The 12,439-nt window shown below is 38.9% G+C and overlaps 1 protein-coding gene across 2 annotated transcripts in view; it reads left to right on the plus strand.

Annotated features, from left to right (window-relative positions):
- LOC107598784 (phosphatidylinositol 4,5-bisphosphate 3-kinase catalytic subunit beta isoform-like) overlaps positions 1–12,439 on the plus strand; it is a 126,218-nt gene that overhangs the window by 93,305 nt on the left and 20,474 nt on the right. For both annotated transcript variants that reach the window (XM_016290214.1, XM_016290215.1), the window contains exons 20-23: positions 3,788–3,955; positions 4,570–4,693; positions 5,246–5,391; positions 5,528–5,660. In XM_016290214.1, the coding sequence (XP_016145700.1) occupies positions 3,788–3,955; positions 4,570–4,693; positions 5,246–5,391; positions 5,528–5,660 (571 nt within the window). The remainder of the gene's footprint in view (positions 1–3,787; positions 3,956–4,569; positions 4,694–5,245; positions 5,392–5,527; positions 5,661–12,439) is intronic.

The raw sequence follows: 12,439 nt of genomic DNA on the forward strand, positions 1-12,439 counted from the left end.
CCCCACATCTCTAGGTCACTGTGTGGGAAGATATCCATAACACCTAGGCCTGGGCGATAAAACAGTATCGATATTTATCGACGGTACACCTTCTTCGATAACGATATTAAAAATGTTCGATATATTGCAGGATATAGACACGTGCTATGAGTGACGCAGACAGCACACACAAACACGAACACATGCTGAATTGAGTGCTGTGCCTGCCTGTGATGAGGAGATTGTAAATAAAAAAATTAATATTAGTCGAATTTAAAATAAACATTTTCATTTGAATGTTAGGAGTGGGTCAGGGAGCGTCATCAGTGGCGCACAAGATGCGGTGATAATGAACTAAGTGACATGTTTTTTTTTTTTATGTTTTGTTAGTCTTGCCCAAGAGACGTGCCTCTGCTGTGTTATTATGCATTCAAAATATTAGAGAAATATAGAAGCTCAATGCGGAGAAGATCTTGATTAGGATAAAACTGAAACCAAGCCATTCACACAGATTCAGCAGCGCATTTTTTTAGACGGACAAATATGACTGCTGCACTCGCGTCTCACACAAGAGATGTAGCCATGAAAATTTTAAACGGTTTAAACTTTTAGAAAACACGTCGCAAATTTGTGGAGGTTTATTCCTTTTCACTTGCACTCTTATGTTTTTAAATGCAATCTGCATGATGGGCGATTTGGCTCTTTGTATTAAGCAATATATAAATACATGATACTGTTTTGTTCATAATTGTTTATGCAATTTACGAAATTATATTCGATTTATATTCGAGTCAATTTAGACGTAATGCAAGTTTTTTTTATAGACAGTTATTTCCATGCATTGACCATAGACTGTATAAAAACATGGACGTAGTGTCCGTGGCGTCACCCGTAGGTTCCTGAAGAGGTTTTTGAAGCTCAAAGTGGGCAGAGCCGGCCGTTGCCATCTTGGCAGTGGGTCACTGCCGGATAAAGGTTTATTCCTTTTCACTTGCACTCTTATGTTTTTAAATGCAATCTGCATGATGGGCGATTTGGCTCTTTGTATTAAGCAATATATAAATACATGATACTGTTTTGTTCATAATTGTTTATGCAATTTACGAAATTATATTCGATTTATATTCGAGTCAATTTAGACGTAATGCAAGTTTTTTTTATAGACAGTTATTTCCATGCATTGACCATAGACTGTATAAAAACATGGACGTAGTGTCCGTGGCGTCACCCGTAGGTTCCTGAAGAGGTTTTTGAAGCTCAAAGTGGGCAGAGCCGGCCGTTGCCATCTTGGCAGTGCGTCACTCCCGGATAATCGAAAATGGGCAAAAAGGCGGGAGCTGGTTGCTGAAACCACGCCCACTTAGCTCGACGGTGGTGACAGCAGCGGCAATCCACCTGTCACTCAAGTGGCCACGCCCTTAATTATGCAGAACTTTAAGGCTTAATATAATTTAAACGGATATCTTTGGGCATTTTAACATGGGGAGTCTATGGGATTGACTCCCTTTTGCAGCCAGCCTCTAGCGGCCAGTTGATGAATTCCAGTTTAAAGTCACTTCCTTGTTGGCATCAGGAGAGAGAGGGGGAGGTTGCTGCTTGGCGTTGACAGTATGTGCTGCATTATTTTGCTCAATGCGCCCTCCTGTGTCCTCGGGAGACAAGCCAAAAGTTTCCTTAAAACCTATTTAATCTGCATATAAAACATTAGAAATTAGATATGTGTTTCATTTTTTATTGTGTTTGACTGTTAAAACAAAAAAAAATTATTGTTTGTCTCAATGAATTGGGTTAATTAAAAAATACAGTGGTTAAATTTAAACATTTTTGTTTAACCATTGCTCTTTGTTTTAAAAAAGGTTATAAAAAATGTCAATAATTATTGATACCGAACGATATGAAACATTATATCGTTGATACATTTTTTAGCTATATCGCCCAGCCCTAATAACACCGCCCAAATGTTCACGCAAAGAAAGAAGGCGTAACTTTTATTCTCGCTGTAGTATTGTTGTTGCCGCCACCGCCATGTTGTGGAGATGCTGTGTGTTTCGTTGTGAAAGCGAAACTACTTTGTTTGGCCTTCCAAAAAAGGACGATATCCGCGTCGTCATGCCTAGAGTTTATCCGTGCTGGTCGCTGAGGAAATACATCAACTTTGCGCTGTGGATTGCCGGATCGGCTTTCACCGTGGATGAAGCGGAGTCCAGCCCGGGGTCGTCACATGTGGTTGCCGCAAGCCCGCTGGCCACTCCTTCGTCGAATCCGCCGGCCGCACCGTTCTCAAGCCCGCCGGCATCCACTCACTCAGTCCGCCGGCCGCCGCTCACTCTAGCCCACCGGCCTCCGCTCACTCAGCCCGCCAGCCGCCGCTCACTCTAGCCTGCTGTGTGACGCATTTTATGGAAGACTGTTTCCTGAACCTGCAGAGTAGCCTACAATGGGTCTGTGCTCACCAAACAACTGGTCCCCTTCTTTTATTTTATGGAAAATGTCTGCTTGAATAATCTGCTACTGTAGATGTCTCCTTCTGATAATGAAATTACAAAACAACGGAAAAAAAAATTCTTCGCAAAAACCACAACTGGAACTGGCATGAGTAAATTAACAGCAAATGTTTAATATGTAATAAAAAAAAAGATTAGCCCATACTGTACACAAACTGTACATTGACGGTCAACTTTGCAGAAATTATGCTACTTTCTGGTTATCTTCGGTGTAAAAACTTGACCATGTTGCCTACTACAAATATGAAAATTACCAATGAAAATTAGCCTTTGGGCTGACTTAGGTACATTTACATTCATGAATGTTAATTAACGTACACTGTCCCTTTCTGGGATTTTTTTTTATTATGTTATAGTAAAAGAAATACCTATCTCAAGCATTTAAAAATTATTTTTGTGTATTCATTTGTTACATCCCAGGTGTAAGGTTTGCCTAGGCCCTAGGGTAAGGGAGTAAACAGTGAAAAGAAAAGAAAAATGTGACAGAGAATAGTGACTGAAAGCTGTCTTAATGCATCTATGCGACAGGACTGAAGCTGACTTAATGTGTTTGTGCAACATAACTGAAAGCTGACTTAATGTTTGTCTGTGTGACAGACTAGTGCGTTTCTGTGCGACAGAACAAAAGCTGACAATGTGTTCTGTGCGACAGAACCGAGGGCTGATTTAGCACATTTTCTGTTCAACGAAACTGAAAGCTGATTTGACGCGTGACAAAACTCAAGCTGTTTTAGCGCGTTTCTGTGTCAGAACTGAAGCTCACTAAGCGCAAGTGTGAGTACGGATGAATTTATATACCTTATTGAATTGTAGTGGGAGGAGTTACAATCAGCTGAGCATCAGCTGATGTTGGCTGTCATGCCATGGTTTGCCTGAACTACGTTTGAGCTCCATTCGTCACTCAAACTACATGTCTGTCCACATTACATCAGATTGCTTTTTACGCATTGTTTTTTGAAACGTTGAGCATCATAACCAATCGCAGATTTTTCTGTTAAGCTTATCAATGCAGTGGCCAATCAGATGCGTTTAGATGAATCTATAGGCCTACACATATATATATATATATATATATATATATATAAACGTATACATACATACTGTCAAAATAAAGGAGCAAAAAATGCCCCTGCACAATTGAACAAAATCTATTACGATATTAAAATAAATTGTGAAAATTAATGAAGTGTCCATTTGCGGAATTACATTTAGATATGTGCACACTGCATCAGATCTTTTTATGCAATGTTTTTTCAAATTATATATTCTTTTTTTTTTCTTTTTTTTCCATAAATGTTTTGTAGAATTGTGCCTTATGGTTGCTTGGCGACAGGAGATCACTCTGGTCTGATTGAGGTCGTGTCATCAGCTGATACCATTGCGAACATCCAAAAAACAAGCAGCAACATGGCCGCTGCTGCTGCCTTCAATAAAGATGCTCTACTGAACTGGCTTAAAGACAAGAACTCTGGGTGAGTTAGACTTGAAGTAGACTATGATGTCTCTTATAAACAGTTTTTGATTATTTGAATAAATTAGTTTTTCTTGATTTTAAAGTCATTGGATTTTCAAATTTGTTGAACTGTTTGTTTTTGCTATATTTTTGATCATGGTTAGTGATAAACAATATATCAGACAGGCTAATTAACCAGCCGATAATAGTCTAAATACCAAAATCTATACACAGTCTTATCAATGGATAATACACATTTTCTGTTTTTAAGTATTTTTGTGAATTGAGTAAAAATTGTGTAAAACTTTTTTACAATTTTGTGTAAGTTTCATTTGCAGTCTTAACATTGTTATGCATGCAAATTGTAATGGAAACCAATAATTTTTTGCACAATATTGACTCTAAATCTTTTGATTGGCAGCTCTTATGTTTGGTTCTTATTGTGAATTTCAGTATTACATAAAGCCAATTTATGTTGAATGGTAAATCTTGATGATGCAAAATAAACTGATCTGGCATCCTGGCAGTTTTTGGCAATATAGAATTTTGTATTATAAGTGACAGTAGTCATGTTCTTATTAAATAGTTTTTGTTTGAGTCAAACCTAATTTATGATGTGATGTGTTGACATAGAGATGCTTTAGACAAAGCCATTGAGGAGTTCACTTTATCGTGTGCTGGATATTGTGTTGCCACCTACGTCTTGGGAATTGGTGATCGGCATAGTGACAACATCATGGTTCGCAGTACAGGGCAGGTAAGTTGTAAAACCATTCTACACATGAAGCCACGTGAATGTAACATGCATACAGGATGTATGCTGCTTCAAATTGGCATTCTTACTCTTACTCAATCTTTTATGGTCTTTTATAAAACTTCTATGGTCTTCTTTTGATTAAAATAGTTTGTGTATAACCTAGAATGATAAATGAAATGTGATTGTTTTTGTTTTTAATTAACAAGACATTTATTGTATTGATATTTATTTAGTGTGTGTGTGTGTGTGTGTGTGTGTGTGTGTGTGTGTGTGTGTGTGTGCACACAACACCTCTCTCACATAGACTCTGGCCATATCCTATAAAACTTTATGTCTCAGATTGGCATTCTTACTCTTACTCAATCTTTTATGGTCTTTTATAAAACTTCTATGGTCTTCTTTTGATTAAAATAGTTTGTGTATAACCTAGAATGATAAATGAAATGTGATTGTTTTTGTTTTTAATTAACAAGACATTTATTGTATTGATATTTATTTAGTGTGTGTGTGTGTGTGTGTGTGTGTGTGTGTGTGTGTGTGTTCACAATTCAGCTCTTCCACATAGACTTTGGCCATATCCTAGGAAACTTTAAGTCCAAGTTTGGGATCAAGCGTGAGCGTGTTCCTTTCATCCTCACACATGACTTCATCCATGTGATTCAACAGGGAAAAACAAGCAACACTGAGAAATTTGGAAAGTTAGTGAAAAACAGATTTTGTGTATTTCACATGATCTCCCTCACTCTTAATGCACAATTTGTACAACATTTAACTTTTTCATCTTTTCTAATGATGTAGGAGACTAATTTAACTGTACTTTGTATATGTGTGTAGTTTTAGGCAATACTGTGAGGAGGCATATCTGATTCTGAGAAAGAATGGAAATCTATTCATCACACTCTTTGCTCTGATGCTCACAGCAGGCCTGCCAGAGCTTACGTCTGTCAAAGACATCCAGTATTTAAAGGTAAACAGACATGAAAAGGAGAATTGTAATTTATTCTTTCTCAGATTGAGTGAACTCTTATGATATTTCTTATTCCATAGGATGCAAAGTTTACTCTCTTCCTTGAAATGGTAAATGAATAGTAATGGGGCTATCAAGCTCCAAAATGATTGAAAAGGCACTATAAAAATAATCCATACATATAAGTCCAAGTCATATGATAGATTTGTATGAGGAACAGAAAATTAACCAGTTCACTGACAATCTTTGCTTTCACTTTAGATTTCACTGTGAGTTATTTATAATATGTGAATGCGTATTGTGAATGTGCAGGTCTACACATGCTGAAAAGTAAAGTATTTGAAAGATATGACAAAAACAAAGATTTTCTGAAAAATAGTTACTTAAATTTCGTCTGTTACTCACACAAAGCTGTCATATGGCTTCTAAAGAATTTAAATATTTATTTTGTTGCATATCCACTTGTTAAGTCATGACTTATCGAATACTGTTTCTGGGTCCAAGGACTATAGTGTACACACTACAGTCTACAGTCACCAGGCAAATGGTGTCCCGGACACTCAATATATTACCAATTCCGAAATAATGAGTCACTGTCTGGCCAACTAAGATTTCGGTATGGAGATAACAACTGGTCCCCTTCTTTCATTTTATGGAAAAGGTCTGCTTGAATAATCTGCTACTGTAGATATCTCCTTCTGATAATGAAATTTAAAAAGAAGATTAGCCCACACTGTACACAAACTGTATGTTGACGGTCAACTTTGCAGAAATTATGCTACTTTCTGGTTATCTTCACTGTGAAAACAAATATGAAAATTAGTCTTTGGGCTGACTTGGGTACATTTACATTCATGAATGTTAATTAATGTACACTGCCCCTTTCTGGGGGGAAAAAAATATTATGTTATAGTAAAAGAAATACCTATCTCAAGCATTTAAAAAATTATTTTTGTGTATTCTTCTGTTACGTCCCAGGTGTAAGGTTTGCCTAGGGTAAGGGAGTAAACAGTGAAAAGAAAAAAAATGAAAATTCGGTGTGAGTGTGCCCGTACCCTGCCCTGCACGACAGACATTAAATTTCAGCTCAAAAAAGATTTATTAACAAAATATATAACTGACAAAGCAGAAGCAAAGCAGACTTCAGGAGGGGGTAATGCTAAAACAAAAAGTACCCTCTGACTAGTTAAGGAGTAAAACTACTTAAACTACCAAAAGAAAACAAATAAACAACAGAAATGTACACTAACTCCCTAACTAACCAAAAACAGGAGAAAAGGGTATTACAAAAAGAAAACGGGCCCATCGCTTGTTCTCAGCGTTATGCCCTCTTGTCTTGCGTGTTACCACAGTGAATGGTCCGAAAACATCAAGACCTGTGTGTGTGAAAGGTGGATCTACAGAAACTCAATCTGAGGGCAAAGCTGACATCTTCTGACTCTCCATTCAACCTCTCAGCTTCTTGCATAGCACACATTTGTGGATGATATTTGAAACAAGTCTTTTGCCACTGACGATCCACAATCCAGCACTCCGTATAGCACCCTCAGTAAAATGACGGCCTTGATGAGCTACTTGATCGTGATAATGCTGAATTAAAAGACCAGTCACGTGATGGTTGGGAGGGACTATCAAGGGATGCTTCTCTGGATCCGAGATGTCAGCACAGTGAATGCGACCCCCAACTCTTAAAAGACCTTCCTCGTCCACAAAGGAATCTAGTCTCAGAAGTGTGCTATGCTGCGAGACTTTACCAAACTTGGTCAGACTCTCAAATTCCTCTCTGTACACTTCTCGCTGTACAGTTTTGAATATAGTCAACTTAGCTTGTGATATCTCCACATCTGAGGTTTTGGTACACAGATGCCATTTTCGACAGAGATTGTTAGGAAAAGATTGTGAGAATGATTTTGCGATGCGAGTAAGAGTAGTCACAGCCCTCACCAAGGATCTCCAGCTTGAGAAACGTTCGAATCTGCTTGAGCCTAGTAACTGCTTTAACGTTAGTTGCCAGTGTGTTCACTTGAGGGCGAATTTCAACATCCTCTTCTGCTATGACAAGTCCATACGACTCCTTTAAACTACATTCTATAGGGTTACTATTCTGCCCTGGCAATGGTGTTCTGAACCATGCGTTGACAGATAGCTAACAGAAATAAAGCTCCATCACACGTTCTTCGTTGTGCTTATGTGATGCACACTTTACTTTACTGTAAAACTTAAAGAAACATAAAAGATACAAATTACAAAGTGATTTACAAATATCATGGATATTTTACATTCACAAACATCCACTTACATAATCAAACAATTAAATAAACAACTGATTTATGGTAAGAACATGTACTTGAAGAAAAAAGGATTGCGCAGCTTCATTAGCATATTAGCCGCCAGATCGTGCTATATTCCAGAATTAAACATCGCTCTCTGAACATCTTAACAACTAGCTTTTAATTAAACTAACAACATTATTGCAGTTGTTTTCAATATGAAATTAGTAACTTACGATTGTATCTACTCCAAGGATTAGACTGCAAACAATGTTGTACATCCAAAACGCAGATCACAGAAAATGAGTATCTTCTTATACTGTTTTACGTGCTTCCTGTTGCGTTCTATTTAGTAGTGTAATACTATTTTTCACCACAAGGTGTCACACACGAACTACTTACACAAATCAAAATAGAACTTCCAAAGAGAAATACTGCACAGAACAACAGGCACCCCACTACAGCTTCCAGCACGTTTGAACATGAAGGTAGTAACAACAATGAGAGCTGATGGTAACAATCTATAGGCTACAATAAGCCTCAACTTCGTAAGAAAATTACACAATCTCAACTCTACACAAGACAACAGGGCAACAAGCAGAAGGCAGGTACGGGACACAGCACTCTGGAAGGCAGGCTTCAGTTTGAATGTCACTCCAAGCTTGTTTTGAGCAGTGTTGCCAGTTTAGCTACTTTGAAGCTAGATTTAGCGACTTCCCTTTTTTCAAAAGTTTAGGGACAAATATAGCAACTTCTTGGACAAACCTTATCTAAGTTCTCATCTTGCCCACTGATCTATGTTCAGCTTTATATAGATCAGTGAATTTGCCATTATGATGTCATCTAATGACATTTAGCTACCAGTTTTAGCTACTTTCAATTGAAAGCAACACTGGTTTTGAGTGTGCAGACTCTCCACAGTAACGAGCAGCAGGTGTGAGCAATCACCTCTCTCTCTCCTGCACCTGGTAGAGCAGCAGAGAGACACAAAGAGAAAAGAAAAACACCAAAACACTTAACGGAATATACATAATGTGTATTTTCCCTAGATTATTTATTTATTTACATGACGCCCGTGCAGCCACCTTAGAAATGGTTTACCTCATTAAATATTGCAATAAGCAGATTTTATTGGGAAAAATATGAATCCTAAAATACGCCTGCAAATACTTAAAAAGAGCAAGGATCAAGGACGTTTAGCAGCACCACATTTCCAGCACTTCTACCTGGCATCTCATTTACAATATGGAGAAAGGGAAACATGCAGATCAAAGTATCGGACTCACTGACTAACTATCCCAGAAACCCAAAATAAAACAATATTACTCCAGGAACCTGGGGCCCGTTTCAGAAAGGAGGTTAAGTGAAAACTCTTGAGTATGTAAACCCTGAAATGAGGGGAAACTCTGGGTTTTCCTTTTCAAAATGGGAGGTTTGTCAAACCTGGGAAGGTTTCTGAAAGATAGGTAACTTACTCTGTGAACCTAACCTGGTCGAGAGCAGGGTTTTTCAGTAAACGTACTCTGTTACAAACGTAACCTCGGTTCCCTGAGATACGGAAACGAGTACTGCGTATGCTAAGACGCTATAGGGAAAAGTCCTTTTTTTCTCCTGAACTGAAGCCTTTTTCAATAACTCAGTCCAACTGCATGGCCATTGGTTCGTGCAGTACACTTAAAAAAACGAACCAATGGCTCGGCAGCGGTGCTGCACGAACCTATGCCCACGAAGCCCGCCAAAGCCCACCAGAATGGGCGGGGCCATCTGGCTATATAAGCGGGCACTTCACCATAGGATTCATGTTACTTCGACTGAAGTGACGACTGAGTTGTGCAGCTGCATAGCACGGCTAGCAATGCCGTACTTGTTCCCATATCTCAGGGAACCGAGGTTACGTTTGTAACCGAGTACGTTCCCTTTCGTGCAGTACACTTAAAAAAACGAACCAATGGCTCGGCAGCGGTGCTGCACGAACCTATGCCCACGAAGCCCGCCAAAGCCCACCAGAATGGGCGGGGCCATCTGGCTATATAAGCGGGCACTTCACCATAGGATTCATGTTACTTCGACTGAAGTGACGACTGAGTTGTGCAGCTGCATAGCGCGGCTAGCAATGCCGTACTTGTTCCCATATCTCAGGGAACCGAGGTTACGTTTGTAACCGAGTACGTTCCCTATCGATACTTCACTCATACTGCGTCTGCTAAGACGCTATGGGAACCAGTACAATCACACAGTGCTATGGTAGAGGAACGACTACAAGTGTATCCTTGCCCTAGGCACCTCAGGGCCCAAGGGGACAAGAATAGTAAACACCTCCCAAGGTCGAACGGGCTAAGCTCACAGAGGTCACGCCCGGCCTTAGTGATTGTTCCAGAAGACTTGCACGGCACCCATGGGGGCCGAGAGTGATTGTTCCAGAAGACTTGCACAGCCCCGGCACCCATGAGGGCCGAGAGTGATTGTTCCAGAAGACTTGCACAGCCCCGGCACCCATGAGGGCCGAGAGTGATTGTTCCAGAAGACTTGCACAGCCCCGGCACCCATGAGGGCCGAGAGCGCACAAGTAAACCCTCTGATGGGTTTGAGCATGCTACGCTAAACTCCTGCTCAGAGCGGTACTGCGTATGCTGGTGCATGCCAATTACGCAGAAAGAACCCTTGCCTGCAAGGCAGGGATGTCCAGGTTATAAAAACTAGCAAATGTGGATGGCGAGGCCCAATCGGCCGCTAGGGGTGGGTGCTATGAAGTTCCATGATATGGATTTTGCTATACCGTGGATACCGTTATATATTCATGAATTCAAATTTTGCATTTATATAATTTTGTTCAATTTGGTACGCTTTGCAAATTTTAACACAAATTCAATTCAATTCAAGTTTATTTGTATAGCGATTTTTACAATACAAATAGTTGCAAAGCAACTTTACAGAAAATTACGTTTCTACAATATTTAGTAGTAGCTTATCAGTGGTGACTGTCAGTTTATGTACATATGGCAGAAATGTACGGAAAAATCAATTAAAGACGAAATCCAACAGATGATGAACACTATTAACAGCAGTTATTATATGATGCAATCAAACTTATAGCAAAATTTGGTAGTTCTGTATGTTGTTTCAGGGTTGGCATCATCTGAGGTCCCCTGAGGGGTTTGCATCATCTCTTCTCAGGTGTTCTGGATCCAGACTGAAGCTTGTTTAAATCCTAGTTACCACAGGATGTCAATCAGAGAAAAACAGAGAAACAAATAGAGACATAATTAGCGTAGCTGCTGTTCCAACCAAAGTAAAATTAATAAGTCTTCAATCTAGAGAGAGAGAGTGTCTAAACCCCGAACGTTATCAGGAAGGCTATTCCAGAGTTTGGGAGCCAAATGCGAAAAAGCTCTACCTCCTTTAGTGGACTTTGCTATCCCAGGTACTACCAAAAGTCCAGAGTTGTGTGACCTTAGGGAGCGTGATGTATTGTAGCATGGTAGAAGACTAGTTAGGTATGCAGGAGCTAAACCATTAAGGGCCTTGTAGGTAAGTAATAATATTTTGTAACTGATACGGAACTTAATAGGTAGCCAGTGCAGAGACTGTAAAATTGGGGTAATATGATCATATTTTCTTGACTTGGTAAGGACTCTAACCGCTGCATTTTGGTCTACCTGTAGCTTGTTTATTGAAGATGCAAGACAATCAGCTAGCAGTGCATTACAATAGTCCAGTCTAGAGGTCATGAATGCATGAACTAGTTTTTCTGTATCACAGATTCAGTCTATTAAAATACATTCAGACTGATCACAAATTCAAGACATGGGGGCAGAAAATTTGTATATTTATACCACTTCTTATAGATAATCAATTTCACATGGAAGAGTGCCTTTTTTTCTCCAAAAATTACCATATACAAATGTGATATTGATTTTTTACAACAGTTCAATAAACTAGAAGTTTTATTAAGAGACTTATGTTTTAGACACCATATTGCCTGTTTTTGCACTATTTCGCCAACAAAAATAATTCCAAACACAGCCACAGCGCTGTTTTGCGACTTTGAGCAACATGACAGTGCTTGATCGTTCCTGAATGAATCAACCATTTAAATGATTTGGTCAATTGCAATGACTCACTTATTAACAGTGACTTGCTGCCACCTACTGGCGGTTTTAATTTCACATTTAAAGTATCTTTTCATTTTCATTTCAAATATCAGTATTCAACGTTTTATGTGTAAATACTTCTAAATGCCACTTCAGGTGCAGCTTATGTCTGGATTGCAAAGATGAATTTTGTTGATACTGATTTCATTTGCTTGGTTGCCAAAATGTCTTATTATTCTTATTCACAAGTTAAATGGAAGAATTTGACACAAAAGATAATGCACACTTAGGCCTATAGAAATGGCTTTATAAAGGCAAAAATGCCCATAAAAGGTAAAAATCAATTAAAACTTATTGGAAAAGATTAATTTCTATCTGACCACCACACAGAATATGAAGAATATCAAAAACATTAGGA

The sequence above is a fragment of the Sinocyclocheilus grahami genome, unplaced genomic scaffold, assembly GCF_001515645.1.
Source record: "Sinocyclocheilus grahami isolate Dianchi unplaced genomic scaffold, SAMN03320097.WGS_v1.1 scaffold256.1, whole genome shotgun sequence".
In the NCBI taxonomy this organism is placed as follows: domain Eukaryota; kingdom Metazoa; phylum Chordata; class Actinopteri; order Cypriniformes; family Cyprinidae; genus Sinocyclocheilus; species Sinocyclocheilus grahami.